General features: G+C 41.1%; 1 protein-coding gene across 1 annotated transcript; it reads right to left on the bottom strand.

Annotated features, from left to right (window-relative positions):
- Positions 1–283: 283 nt before the first annotated feature.
- cnot6a (CCR4-NOT transcription complex, subunit 6a) lies at positions 284–13029 on the bottom strand. The gene is made up of 12 exons (XM_071337586.1): positions 12612–13029; positions 8807–8928; positions 8469–8655; positions 7156–7241; positions 6784–6885; positions 6486–6554; positions 6165–6322; positions 5792–5946; positions 5438–5592; positions 5096–5329; positions 4801–5003; positions 284–4599 (listed from the first exon to the last, which is right to left on the bottom strand). The coding sequence occupies exons 2-12, from the start codon at positions 8916–8918 to the stop codon at positions 4387–4389; spliced, it is 1674 nt and encodes a 557-aa protein (XP_071193687.1). The 5' UTR covers positions 8919–8928; positions 12612–13029; the 3' UTR covers positions 284–4386.
- Between the last annotated feature and the right edge of the window lie 1780 nt (positions 13030–14809).

Raw genomic sequence — 14809 nt, forward strand, 5'->3', positions numbered from 1 at the left:
AACTCAAAAAATGGCTAGATTTTTAAAATTCATGAAAACAAAAATGTGCTTTTTGTTCTTGATTTAAGGTTAGGTTTAGGCATAAGGTTAGCAGTGTGACGTGGTTAAGGTTAGGTTTAAAATCAAATTTTAAGAAGACAAATTGAAGAAAAGGGGTTGGGTTTATGACTTTGTGGCAACTAGTGACGACTGTTTTATCTGTCCATGAGAGATTACCACACAGTCATTGATTCACTCACTCGGGTGTAGGACACGCACACAATAAATACAGTACACAAGGACAAACAGATATAGAATTTTATAGTCAACCAGAAGTAGGAAAAAAAATACAGAGGTGTAAAGGAAACAAGCTGACCCTGGTATAAACACAACTACTCAAGAGAACCAAGACTAGAGGATAACAGTGAAATAATGAAGACCATGGTTTACCATTAGGTTGCTGTACATGTCCTAATATTACATTAAAAACAGCTGCCATGTTTTATATATCTATATTTTTTTTCAAATACATAACTCTTTAAAACATTGTGCAAGTGTGTTGCTGGTATTCCATAACTGGTAAACAAGAGTTGGTCCAGTGCATTACATAGTGACACATTACCTCTATACACTTAACTTTCAGCTGGCCACAAACCTAACCATTGCATTACTACTTCTACTTAAGAGAGAACGGTAAACAGATTGAGAAAGGTCCATGAAAAGGAGACAGATTCAAATGGAAAAGACAGGTAATTGTAAATTCTGCCAAAGCATTACAAAACAAGAAAGTCAAAAAAGTTGAATGTTTTAATTATTGCCAAGTTTGGGTAAACTATACATATTTTGCCTATGAACTAGGACTGTGGTGGACATAGATGCACCAGTTATCAAACGTAACAGAGGTGAAGGCAAGATACCTACATTGCCAGGGATTAGTTGGGCCTAAATGATGTTAGTAAACTAGGCCGTGACTAGTGCCTGCCAAACATCTCCATTCCCACCCTCTAGTCTAGGGTCTGCCAACAGATCAAACAGCAGGGGAATAATGTGTGGGTCAAATGGTCATAAATGTTGGCTAAAATCAGTGGAACCTCAAAATGCTGCACATCTACAAGCAAAGAGTCTTTTACACCAGCCATCTCGTCAACATTGGCTACTACCCGACATACTCTACCTAACCAAAACCCACATCCGATAACAAGGTTCTATAAAGCTAAAAGTTGGAGAATATCATTTGGTGACAATGACAAATCTTTTATCTGTGACTGTTTTCTCTAGGATGTTTGTCAATTGTTTAAAATACTGTTCAAATCATGTTCTCTTAAATCAAAAGTTAGCAACCATATAAATCTATAATTCAGTGTGCCAACATTATCACAAAAATAAATTTGGTTTGAGAATTACAAAAGAAAAACTATGCGAAAAGAGACAAACCAATCATACATTTGTCATGATACAAACAATTCATGAAAGGAAACGTGATACAATTTATTCACAATTTACAAAAAAAAAATCTATTTTTAGCTACAACACCATCAGCAATCTAATATAATTAACCAGATACATTGATTTTGATGTAAAACAAAAGAGGATGGTGGAAAATTGAAAGGGACAACAAAAAGGACCAAGACGGAACCCTTTCCGTTTTCTCCTGCTTGGTAAAATTTATAAAAAAATTGGCTTTTACAAAACAGCAAAAGTATCATTTTTAAAAAAGCCACATGAGTAGCTGCACTAGTGATCTACAATAAGTGCTTGTCAATCCATTGAATAAAAAAAAACTGAATTCAGGAGAGCACAACAAAACACACAAATTGGCCTTAAGAGAAAATATCAATAATTTAAAACTGATCATATTTTTTCATGTAGCTGATCTTACTGTGGTTAGGAAACAAGCTGGGCCACGCCATAGCGCTGGCTCACAACAAGCTCAGAGCAATATTTATGAATAACATTTTATGCCCCCTTTAGTTCATTTTTTACCTTGATATTTTCCTGTACAGTATATAAGTGGACTTAACAATTGGCCTTGAAGTAGAATGCATCAAATGGCACTAGAGACAATAGAATATATCACTGTGGTCTAGCAGTAGACATACGAAAACACCTCAAAAATGAAACAACATTTTAAGAGAATTGCCTGAGTTGGAGTCAGTGGCTCTAGATACAACTATTTTACACTAGACTGAGGAAGAGGGGGAGGCTTCCAAGTATGGACCTCTGCATGATCGGGTTCCTCGAAAAGACAAAACAAAGGACATGATAAAAACCGATCTAAAAACACGTTAAGAGACAAGAGCGGCTTATAGTTTAAGCTGAACATTTTTTTAAAGCCCAGCAAAAACAGCCACTTTACCCGATTACTCTAAAATATCAACTAAGTGAGACAAGGAGAAAATATGTTTGATAGCTAATACAAAAAAAATATATATTCTAACGGTGTTTTCAATTTGAGAAAAATAGGAAGCTGTTCAGGTGTTCACTGATAGCACTGGCAGTGCATTAGAGAACAGAATCAGGGAGGCACGTTTTATGTTTTACTGCAAATTCCAAAGACAGATGTGAGAAAATAGCCAGAAACCTGCCTCTGAAATGCATTCAATTTAAAAAAAGTGGTTAAACCGGGAAAATGTAACCTGGTCAAGTGCAACTTGCAACGGCGGAAACCTGAAAAAACCTCTATTGTTTCGTTTTTTGTACAAGCTGGTCTTTTACATTTTCTTAACTTTAAACAATTAAAATGGATACAAATTTAGCCTTAATTTACAATACAATCATTTTTCTCCAAATCTGACCATACTTACAGGTACAAAATAATGCAGTGTATTAGGACTTCTGCAGTTCATATACAATCAATTTTAGCCCAAGTTCCTGTATCAAACAAATAGCTATTAGTAATGGAGAGGAATAACCCTGGATTGAAGAGTGGATGTCTTTGTAATGGAAGGTTTGCTACTGGCCTAAAAGACAGCACCACAGATCTGTCTGTTGGAGCATTTTTTTTTTTGTGGGGGGGGGTTATTTAAAGCAAGTTGGCCCCTGCTCAATTCCATTTGGCTACACAGCTATGGGGTCAGAGATGGGGTCTCTGGCATAAGACAACCTGTTTGGAAGCTGCCAAGTCAGACTGACTGTGACCATTTTCCCTTTCTAAATCCCTAAGCCCCATTGCTAAGGATCACTAAAGGTCATTCCCAGTGAATGACTGGTGGTTTTTGTAACATTTTTATATCTGATGCTAGATTCAAAATGCCTCTATGGCACGTGACTAAGGTAAAATTGCATTGCAATATTAAAAAGGCAGTCGCTTAATTTTGCGATGATGTTCAGATTTGTGATTAGGCCATAAAAAACAGACCCAGTCCGAGGTGTTAATGCTATGAGTCTAGATAAGTTACACGTATTATCACCCTAGCATCATACACTGAAATAGACATTTTACAGTAGTCTTTCAAAGAGGAGGTTTGAAAATGCCTTTGTGCTTTAGCTGCACAGAGCGATTGCGCCACTCAGTATAAAATGGAGCCGCTGAGCTAGAGGACAGGCTTTTAGCACCCGGAGAGGTGGTCTCAGAAGCAGCGAGTGCAAAAGTGCACCGTTTGGCCTGCTCTCTCCAGCACCTCCAAACCTACTACACTCTTTATGGCAAGATACGGCAATGCTAGGGAATGGATTTGGAGCGGCTGAGACTGATTCTGGTTAAAGCTGGTATATCGGCCTTGTGGGTTTATCTAGTTGATTGGTGGCGTCTTGAGATTTTGCCGCTTGCTCTGACTGGACTGTGGTGACATGAACAATCCCTATAGGATATAAAGAGAGCCACACATACATATGTGTGTGTATATACACATACGCACACACTCCCAGTAATGTATTGGGTAAACCACCAACATTTCGGCACTGTGGTACTAACACCGAAACGTTGGTTTACACAATCAATTACCCTTAATATAGTGTGCAACTATTTTTTATAGCCTACAGTTTACTCGCCGTTAGTCACCAGCTCTTGCTTTTGACATGAAGAATCCCCCCGTAACAAAATCTCTCACTGGTGATAAGAGGTGGGAAAATACTCTACAGATGCATGCACTCCCTGTGGGCCTGATGGTATTGCCACACAATTCAACAATTTATCTGCAGGTTACGTAAAAACGAAACACCCAGGACTGCTACGTGGGATACGGTGTGAAAGAAATATACAACATTAAATTGTGCCCAGAAAATGTTATAAAGACGTATTGTTGAGATCGTCGTGAACTTTTGCTTCAGTTAAAATCCATGGGGGAAAAATGCTGGCCATATCCCACTCCTATTATTGTATTTTGATTGATACAGAATGTGTTTGTCGACTTTGCAGGAAAAATAGAACGAGGTTGGAGCAACAGCTCCCTCTTGTGGCTCGGAGAACTACCTGCGCCCTGGCAGGTGGATTCCATTGACTGATGACGGGTAGGAGAGGAGCAGCTCCAGTTGTGCAAACAGGGAGAAGTGATCGGAGGGGATGTGGGGGTGGGGACAGCCGCTGATATTGTTCTCATGGAGCCAGTGAGGATCCAGAGGACCCAGAACCCCCAACACATTGAGCGTAGGCTGAGAGTAGAAGATGTAGTCAATGATGCCCTGCACAGAGAGGAAAAGCACGTTAGATGGCGATACATTCACATCCCTGGCTGGGAGAAAATTATTCACCGGTGTGACCCAAGCTTTCATAATAACCCAAGTCTTTTAGAACAGCTCAAAACAACTGAGGAGCACAAATTTTACACCGACGCAAAAAGAGCGATATACAGAAGAGGGAAGACATGAATGTGACAGTCTCACCTTGAAGTCGAAGGTGTAGTTGGTGTAAGGCATCAGGCCGTTTTCGTAGGCACTCTTCAGCTTGAAGCTGTGGGTGATCCTGCCGTTGGACGTGCCATTCTTGCCGTTGCAGTTGAAGTTGGTCAGGCTGTCGATGTAGCGAAGCTCCTTGAAGTCCTTGTGGGTGCTGTCCACTCCGCCCGAGCTCAGGTACTCCACCACACCTGCACGCAGACACACACAGATCACCAGGAATTACAGAAAAGGCACTACAGTAGAGTACACGCACTCGATTTTCAGCTGACCCAGTACACACCAGAGTCGGGCAGTGAGTTGAGGTCAGCACACAGGACGAGTGGGACGGCATTTGTCTCCCCGGAGACTGAGGAGAGCTTGAGGCTGCGCGTGGCCTTCTCCACTATGTTTTTCACCTCAGACAGGAACATGACGGTCTGGACCACCTTGACGTCGGAGTACGCCGGGTCCCAGTGCATGTGGGCGTTGGCCACCAGGAGGAGCTGTTTCTCCATGCCGTGCAGAGACTTCCCCACTAGACAAACACACATTGGACAACACCAGCGTTTTGACATGGAAACATTTAAGCCATATGGAATTAATACTTTTTCGCTGGCGTATGTGTAGTCTGAGAAAGACTCACCAGACTGCTCCATCATCTCCTTGCGCACCTCTAGAAGAGCGGCCACACCAATGTTGTCCTTGGTCATGACTCTGTTGAGCATGGCCTCTGAGCCCTCAGAGTTCGCCATAGCCAGCTGGTTGAACTCCACCGTGTGTTTCTGCACCAGGCTGAACCTAGACAGCAGAGAGGAGAGGCAGAAGAGACAGGTGAGTGCACTGTGCTGCCTCTGGGACAGCTTAAAAGGCTTTTCTGTAATGGCTGAATTTAGAATCATTACACCTCTGAAACACTATATTCAGAGCAAATGTCTTAAACATACTTGAACTCATGATCTAATCAAGACTGACAGGTGGCAGTGTGGCGTGAACTCACTTTTCGGTTCTGTAAAATATGGCGCAGCCGTCCACATGCTTGCGGTCACACTCGGACATGGTCCTGGCGCGGGACTTGGGGCTGAAAAAGCCCTCGTAACCCTGGTCCTTCAGCTCCGGTAGGAAGTAGTTGTAGTACTGCTCTGTTTCCACTTCCTGTTCAGCAAAAACCAAGACAATTCAGGTTCATCTTAATCTTGAAGGTGCATTATTCAAAGTGTATGACCTGTAACTATGGAGACGACATCGCAACCGCAACACGTGCTCTCTGACGTAAGACAACGCCTTAAATACTAGACCGATTGTCCCACGCATGTGTCCTATAATTCATTGTAACTTTCAGTATCAAATCGCATCAGCATCTGTCTGCCCACCTGTAGGCTAATGATGTCAGCGTTGCAATTCATGATCTCCTGCATGATGGACTTCTTCCTGTACTCCCAGTTAAGGGCCCAGGAGGGGCAGTAGCCGTAGAGCTGGCGCGTGGCATACTTATCACACAGCACGTTGTAGCACATCACAGAAAACAAGGCTAGAACAGGACAGAGGGACGCATACATGAGATTATGCTACAGTCTCTCATTAGGGCTCCGAACATGATCAATAACACACACACACACAATGTTCTTTGTGTTGATGTGTGCGACTTTGAATAGGTGTTGCAAGTGATTTGTAACGGTGGATGAGTTAGTTACCTGCTGTTCGTGCCCGGTCAGGCTCGGCCAAGACAATCCATGATCTGGGTGGGGGTTGCTCGGAGTTGACTGCGACAGAGAGGGGGAAAATGAGTAATCCTTACACTGCTCCCCAAAATACCATTATGAGTGATTCAAAGGAGAGTAAATACAACCTCATAGTGACCACTTGAATATGATCATCAAGATCAACTGACAGACCCAAGTCATTCCATTCACCAAATTTCAAAGAAAATAATAACTTATCTACCTCACTCAATTCAAAACAACAATATGCTTTTCCTGTATTTGAACTTACCTCGTTTGGTCCCTGCCAGATTGTCCAGAAGGTAGTTGAGCAGTTTCCTCGTGCCATCATGCTCCTGGTAGAGGTTCAATATTTCTTGTGCAAGTGGATTTCCTGCAGGAGGAGGACACAGTGTAAAGAAATTAGATATTACACAGATTCAATGATACAGAATGAAAACAATGACATCTATCATTCTATGACTTCTACTCTAGAAATCAATTGGATGTGCAACCAAATCAGCATAAACAGATTATTATAAAAACTGAAAACGCAGGGTCAATGGAATCTGCATGCAAGTTTTCAAGACTCCATGAACAGAAAGACCAGCTTCAAATAATCAACTTCGATGCCAAAACGTAATGACTATCAGGGAAAGCTTACCTTTTAACCCCAGTGTTTGTAACTTAAACAGCTTTCCAAGCTCAAAAGGTAGAACCCGCAACTGGTTATTGTTTAAAAGAAGTTCCCTGTGGAAGAGGTAAGACAGACATGTTTTAGAAGGCTAGAGACAGTAGAGCGCAATAGGTCAAGATTCAGAAGACAACATTCAAGTATTCACACAAGTGACCGCTTCCTCCATTTCACCCAAACTGCTGCGCGCATCAACAAGCGTCTGCGTAGCAAGGCGCTAAAATAGAACTTGGTTTTTAGGAACATATACCCACGTGGGTGATTGAAAGATGAACTGAGGTCCACACACCAGTCGGTAGCGGAAACACACCTTAAAGTTGGTTGCCAACCGCCATATAAAGTCCACAGAAGACTGAAGGAGGAGAGATTACTAGAAACTAACTAGGTTCCCCCTTTTATCTGTGGATTAATTGTCGGAGTAGAGAACACAGGATTCTGTGTGACTCAAAATTCTACAATGATACAGGAAAAAAATTGACCTTGTGCATTTCAGGTAAAATAACAATCCAATGTTGATATCACAGGACAAATTAGTTACCAACAGCAAGCTAGCTAAATGTCCATGAATGTTTAATGCGTTTCAACCTGTCCCCAAATTAATATAGTTGGTTCAGAGTTCGTATTGATATTTTAACCTGCGTGTCCTGATTGCGTCTGGTGTGGATGGACAAAATCAACATGGGCGCGATGGTGCACGCACCCGGTCTAGTCAGCATGTCAATCAATAAGTATCTGTTCAGGCCATTTCCATGTCTACTCAGCCAGTTAATGAGCAATTTGTCATTGAGGGACAGGTGCAGGAGAGGGCATACACAAGAACGATACAAACAAAAACATACATTTCCTTGAAACAGAGTAACTAGCTATTACCAATTTCAATCACAGTGGGGAACAGAGGTCTAATACCACGCATGGGAGGCTGAAATGGCTCTTCATCCGTCTACTTTATAGAATGTGCTCTCAGCCCAAATCCCCTAGGGATGCTGAAATGGCATTGTTGATTAGATGAACAACACACTTAACATTTCCAATTATAGCGTAAATAGCTCAAAACAAAAAGGTTTGAAGCATGAACTGTGAAAGGGTTTAAATTAAATAGAAACCTGGTTAAATTACTACGCTATTGAAGAACAGCAAACTCCTGTCTTTAACAGGCCCAATCATCAGCTTTTAGTGCAAATAATTTCTCACGTGGAAGACACAGCAATGTCGGTTCTCCAAACTAGCAGAGTAAACAACACTTAGCCTACAATGGACACAATTCAACTTGCACTATGACTGACCTGAGAGACACCATGTTGCCAAGCTCGGCGGGCAGGCTCCTGATCTTGTTGGATGAGAGGTCCAGGTACACCAGGTTTTGAAGTTTGGCAATATCGGGCGGGATACGAGAGAGGGAGTTATCGCCGATGTGAAGAGCAGTGAGGTGAGTCAACGTCCATAATGAGGTGCTCAGACTCCTCACTTTACCTGCCGAAACAAGTGGGGAAACCAGGGGACAAGAGAGTGACTCAGTGAAAACAGGAGTACAGAAATAGCCTTACTCAATTTAAATGGAAATAAAGAATACACTTATTAGGCCAACATGTGGAAGCCACCCCCCCCCCCCACCAGCACTCACCACTAATTTCGAGCTCAGCCCAGTATGACTTCTTCCCATTGGCTGCCTCCTCAGTGGACATTATTGTGTACATCCGCCTTGGGTCTGGCGGATCATATTTTTCCTTGGGCATCCCTATAATACTGAAAAACACAAAAACAGATTGCATGATCAATTTGAAACAAAATGTTGAACCAGAAACATTGCATGGTCGATTTGAAACCATACCCTCTTAGATACATCCTAGAGATTGACTGACATAACCTGTGTAAGACTAATTGTTTCCCAAACTGGGGAACGCGCAATGCCGTCAGGGGTACGCCAAATAAAATATATATTTACCTTCACATTTTCAAAAACAGTCCATTTATATTTTCCAACGGGGCTATACATTTGGGTGAGTTTTTCCCCCCCCTCACCTGAGTAGCCCCGAACCATCTAGTGTTCAGCAAAATAACACAATATCAAACACAGGTAGCTTAGTCAATTAACATCCAATCACATTAACTGTTACTCTCTCGCAGGAATTCCACTAACGGTCCGTTATAAAGCCAACCGTAGCTGCTGCTCATTCCGTTTGCTCGAAAAATGGATAAATGCTTTAAAAAAAAGTAAGGCCGCGTCCATAGAGACCCATACCAGCTCTACTGGTAGTACTGCTACTACCAGCAATACTAAACCTGCACCTGTCGACGACACAAGTTGTTCTGCTTCCACGAGCATATCCAATGATAGCATCAGTAATTCTACATTTGTTGTAAGGCCAGCTAGCATGGACACGGACAGTTGTGAATTTGATGCAGCCGAAGAGCTACTGCCCCCTTGCCCTGGAAAGCACAGGACAACAGACAGGGACATTGGACCATCGAAGAGGCGCAAATATGATGAGAACTACATTGGTTTGGGGTTCACTTATATTGGGAGTAGTGCCTTTCCTCAGTACTTTTGCACATAACACACTGTGGCTATCTCACAACTCGATGAAACCCTTCACTCTTGCGCAGACATTTAGAAATAAAACATGCCAACTTGAAAAATAAGCCACAGGAGTTTGAGCGAGAATTAAGAGGATTTGAGTAGTAAGACATATATAAAAGCAACAGATAACATTAATAAGAAGGGGCTAGAAGCGTCTTATATGGTGAGCTACCGAGTGGCTAGGAGGCAAGCCCCATACTATTGTGGAGGACTTAATTATTCCTGCGGATGTGGATATGGCTGGGACAATGCTGGGGGAAAGGCCAAAAAAAAAACTACACAGACAATTCCTTCATCAAACACTGTTTCATGACACATCAGTGACATGGCAGGAGATGTTTTGAAACAATTACTGCTTCGCATACAAGCAAGTGCGCATACAAGCTATGCGTTACAGCTGGATGAGTCAACAGACGCGGCGGCCCTGGCAAAGCTCCTGGTATATGTCCGTTACGTTTATGGGGGGGGTCAATTAAGGAGGACATCCTCTTCTGCAAACCAGGACAAGAGGATAGGGTATTTTTTAAGTACTGGATAGCTTTGTGACATCAAATAGACTTTGATGGTCAAGATGTGTTGGTATGTGTACTGATGGCACAAAAGCCATGACAGGGAGACATAGTGGAGTGGTAACGCGCGTGGAAGCAGTTGCTCCTGACACCACTGGGAACACTGCAGCATCCACCGTGAGGCTCTTGCTGCCAAGGGAATGCCTGACAGCTTGAAGGACGTTTTGGACACTACACTGAAAATGGTTAACTTTGTTAAAGCAAGGCCCCTGAACTCTCGTGTATTTTCTGCACTATGCAATAATCTGAGCAGACAAGCTTAAAGTTCTCTTTTACTGACCATAATTTTCACTTGTCTGACCACTTGCATGATGGATGAGTTTCTCACACGACTGGCCTATCTGGGTGATGTTATTTCTTCCCTGAATGATCTGATTCTAGGAATACAGGGACTCTCCGCAACTATATTCAATGTGCGGGAAAAACTGAGGCTATGATTAAGAAGTTGGAGCTCTTCTCTGTCTGCATTCTGTAAAAATGTAACTTAAATCAGAAGCCACTGCCAGATTTCTGGATAGGGCTGCGCTCAGAGTATCCTGCCTTGGCAAATAACACTGTTATGACATTGATGCCCTTTGCAAACATGTACCTATGTGAGAGTGGATTCTCGGCCCTCACCAGCATGAAAACTAAATACAGGCACAGACTATGTGTGGGAAATAATTTAAAACTGAGACTCTCTCCAATACAACATTGCAGAGTTGTGCATCCTTCCAAGCTCACCCTTCTCATTAACCTGTGGTGAGTTATTCGCCATGTTCAATGAACAAATAAGGTTTTATATGTAAGATGACTAAATAAAGAGCAAAATGATTATTATTTGTGACCTCGTCATATATAAGAGCTCCTTGTCACTTCCCATGAGCCAGGTTGTGACAAAACTCACATTCTTATGTTTAATAAATGTATTGTATAGTGTGTGTGAGGCAGGCTTACAATGATGCCAAAAAACAACATTTCAGAGTGCGCTGACCATGGTGCTACACAGCTGGAGGTTGAATGTTTGAAGGGGTACAGGACTATAAACATTTTGGGAACCACTTGTCTAACACATTTCCTAATACGTTTTCCTATTTCCTAACCAAATATGTACAAACCAGTAAAAAATAAATCTGTGTTTAGCCTAAAGTTATTACAATTCGCCACTCATTACTTTTTGTTTTGCACATTTGCCACATTCAGATTAACACTGGGACATGAACAGATTGACACAGGCAGGGACATGAAGGCTGTACTAACACAGCAAGCTCTACATGTGCTAAATTAGGAGCGACCACAAAAGCAAAACAAAAGCAGACTTGATAAGTAGCGCTATCGAGTAATGACAAAAATAGGATGTTCCTGAAAATCGCTGTACCTTTCTCAAACAACTTGTCCTCGTGTTGATACTGTGGTTAGCACGTTCAAACATTTGTTTCAATAAATCATTGAAGTCAAACTAGCTGATCTTGCTAGCTAGCTACAAACAAGCTGTAGCTAGCTAACGTTAGCATAAATCCCTTTTCAGCAGTGGTTATTGTTTTGAACATTTTGAGTTTTGATATCTGTAACGTTAGCTAGCTAACTGCACTAACGTTAGTTGGTAACTTAGTGGTAAGCTAACTAAGTATGTGCATTGTATACCTAACATTAACCACATAACATCCAAACGAAAATTGTGTAATAACTAAACGTTAGCAAATATGATAGCTAACTAGCTCTCTTTGGCTATTCCATTCTACTTGATTTTCATACTGGGTACAGACAGTAACGTTCAAATTATAGTCTAATCTCGTTTAATTATCTAACTAACGTACGGAAACGTTAACTATGATCTAACGTTGGCTAAATTAGTTTATTTTAAGATATTCGACGTTTGATTTACTAAACCACACAGAACACAGGCACACGATAAATTGATAGCTAGATGACAATGTATCTAGCTAAAGCGTCAATCCCCGTAAGTACAGCGACTTCTAGCTAGCTAACGTTAGTTGACTTCAAAGTCTAGTTAGCGCAACATATATCAATAATTAACAACGAGGAAAAGGGACCTCGTGAATTAGCACGTTTTGCTAATTTGCTTTAACTAAAACGCTAGTTGAGCTTAGATAGCTAGTTTGACAGCTAGCGCGCTAGGTACCCATTGTTAGCTAGCTAGCTTGGTTAGCTAGCTAACTCGGTTAATTTAACTGACTGGTGGGGTGTCTATGCTAGCTAATACATCTCACAAAACACACGACGTTGTTTTCGTACGCTTAAACAAATGTGTATCTTTAAATTAGAATTTGATGGTTTACCTGTATGAGCATACCAGTCAGCTATGGCGAGTGCGCGTTTCCTTTGTTTCTAATTCACTTCGTGTCAGCTGTTACCCACTGAACGAAAACAAGAATCATGGCGTCCGTTAGATTTGTGGTCTGTGATAACAACGTCGTAATTGCTTCCGAACAGTTTACGCTGGTAGTGGTACATACAAAACGGTTGTTGTTCCCATCAAAATGGGTTGTGAACATGGATCAAATGAATTAAATGATTTCATTCAACTCGTGGACATCCGATACAGTGTAACAGTTTACAGGTTCTGAGTCTTCAAATTAAGTTTTCAAAAATCGTAACGCCTAATACATAATTTAATCTGTAGTACATTTCAATCCCCTTTGCATAAAACTTGCGTCAAACTCAAAGTAATGCTAAATAAATGTAGCTAGGTTACTGTATACCAAATCAGTGCAATAGCATTAATTGCAATATTTTCGGGCCCCAGTGGGGAGCAGCAGAGAACCGCAGATGGTAGAACTGACAGCGCTGTGCAATATCCATCAAGCCAAAAACATTAATTCTGAACAAATTTTTATATTCTGCATTTTTAATTGTAACCTGATGATGTTGTTAATTACAAGGTCTGTCAATTCCCAAGCCCATATGCCCAGACACCTTTTACATAAAGTCTGATACATGCTCAGCAAAATCTGAATGTCTGGTTAATTTATCATTCCAAATCTCAAGGGTAGTATGTGATGCATCATTTTGTTTTACCGCTGGCATTTTGGTAAGGTACAACGATGCCTGTGTGGGAGTATTGAGCCTACTGCACCACACCTCTCGCTCTCTGTGTGTGTGTGGAGGAGAATCTCTGGGTTCTCTGTCATATCGTCCTACAGCAGCATGCATGCTAGTAGAGCACGATACAAACGCCCAAATATCTCCAAGACTGACTGTGGTACAATATTTACTTTTACATTTGCTCATCTCTAGGCCCACTCTTAGCCTGATCTTCCAGGGATTCTTCTGTTAGATGCGGATAGAAAAGTCATAATATTAGGGCTTCTCTCCTCCCTCTCGACTTTCTCAGACTTTACTCAGAATTTCACTGATTAACAAGGTTACTTATGGATCTGTTTGGGGTGAGGTACTTTTTCAGAGTTGGTTAAAGTTTGAGAAAAGAGTGACCTTCTCCAGTACATTTAGCCTGTGATTAGGTGGTTTTAAATTACAGCAGAGCCAATCCACACCCTTCCAGAAAACAATTAAAGTTAGATTGTGGATAATGATATCTGCAATAATAAGGATCACATCAAAAGCATGAAAATCTGACAGTAAAACAACAGATTGAGCGAGAGGCAAGTTAGTTATTCTCCCTGATTAAATGCTACCAGTATTTCATGTGATTGCATGAGATGGAGGTTCTAAATCCTTTAAAATCAGTTGCCTGTCAGATAAAGATACAAGCTTGTGTAATAGCATGGTAGAAGAGCTATACAGGAAGATATTATGGTCAGTGGACACAATATATATGTTTTGGCTTCTGGGTTAGGGTCAATTCCATTTAAATTCTAGGCACTTCATAAGTAAACCAAATTCAAATTTTCTCCTAATTGAAATTATAGGGGAAAAACATGAATTTGAATTTCAGTATACTCTCTGAATTGATTGTAATTTAAATGGAATGAACCCCAACCCTGTTTGGCTTATTTTTTCCATCAAATCAGCTTTTTTTTTGTTCATCTGTCAAAAAATACATTGCTGGAAGGAAGACAAGGAAGTGAATGATTACGGTGTAGGTGTGGGTGTGGGTGATATCATTACAGGTAAAAAAAAATACAAACAGTTGAGGCACAGATTTAGCAGACATTACAAAATCCTATAGTGTCTATCAAAAGGACTTAGTGTGTTCATACAGAAAACAGCGAGAGTGATGTTCATTGTCAAGGGAATGGGATAGAATAACCAACTATAGAGGCACTGAGCTTCTAAACTTCTTTTAACTTGTCACCTTAGGGTTTTGCTCTCACTTTTTAATACTTCACATTTCCACCCAGTTCAGGTGGAAAGTAGCTCATTTTTTTTATTCCAATGCCATAGCATGCCTACGGTGTTAAAATGTGATGTGCCCATCAGAGCGTACTGCCAACTACATAGTCACTATCAGTCTACACTTGCAAAGAATTCCATTCTTTAATGCTTACCTTGTGTCTTTGTTTGACCTGTGTAACTG

The sequence above is a fragment of the Salvelinus alpinus genome, chromosome 13 (assembly GCF_045679555.1).
Source record: "Salvelinus alpinus chromosome 13, SLU_Salpinus.1, whole genome shotgun sequence".
Classification (NCBI taxonomy): Eukaryota; Metazoa; Chordata; class Actinopteri; order Salmoniformes; family Salmonidae; genus Salvelinus; species Salvelinus alpinus.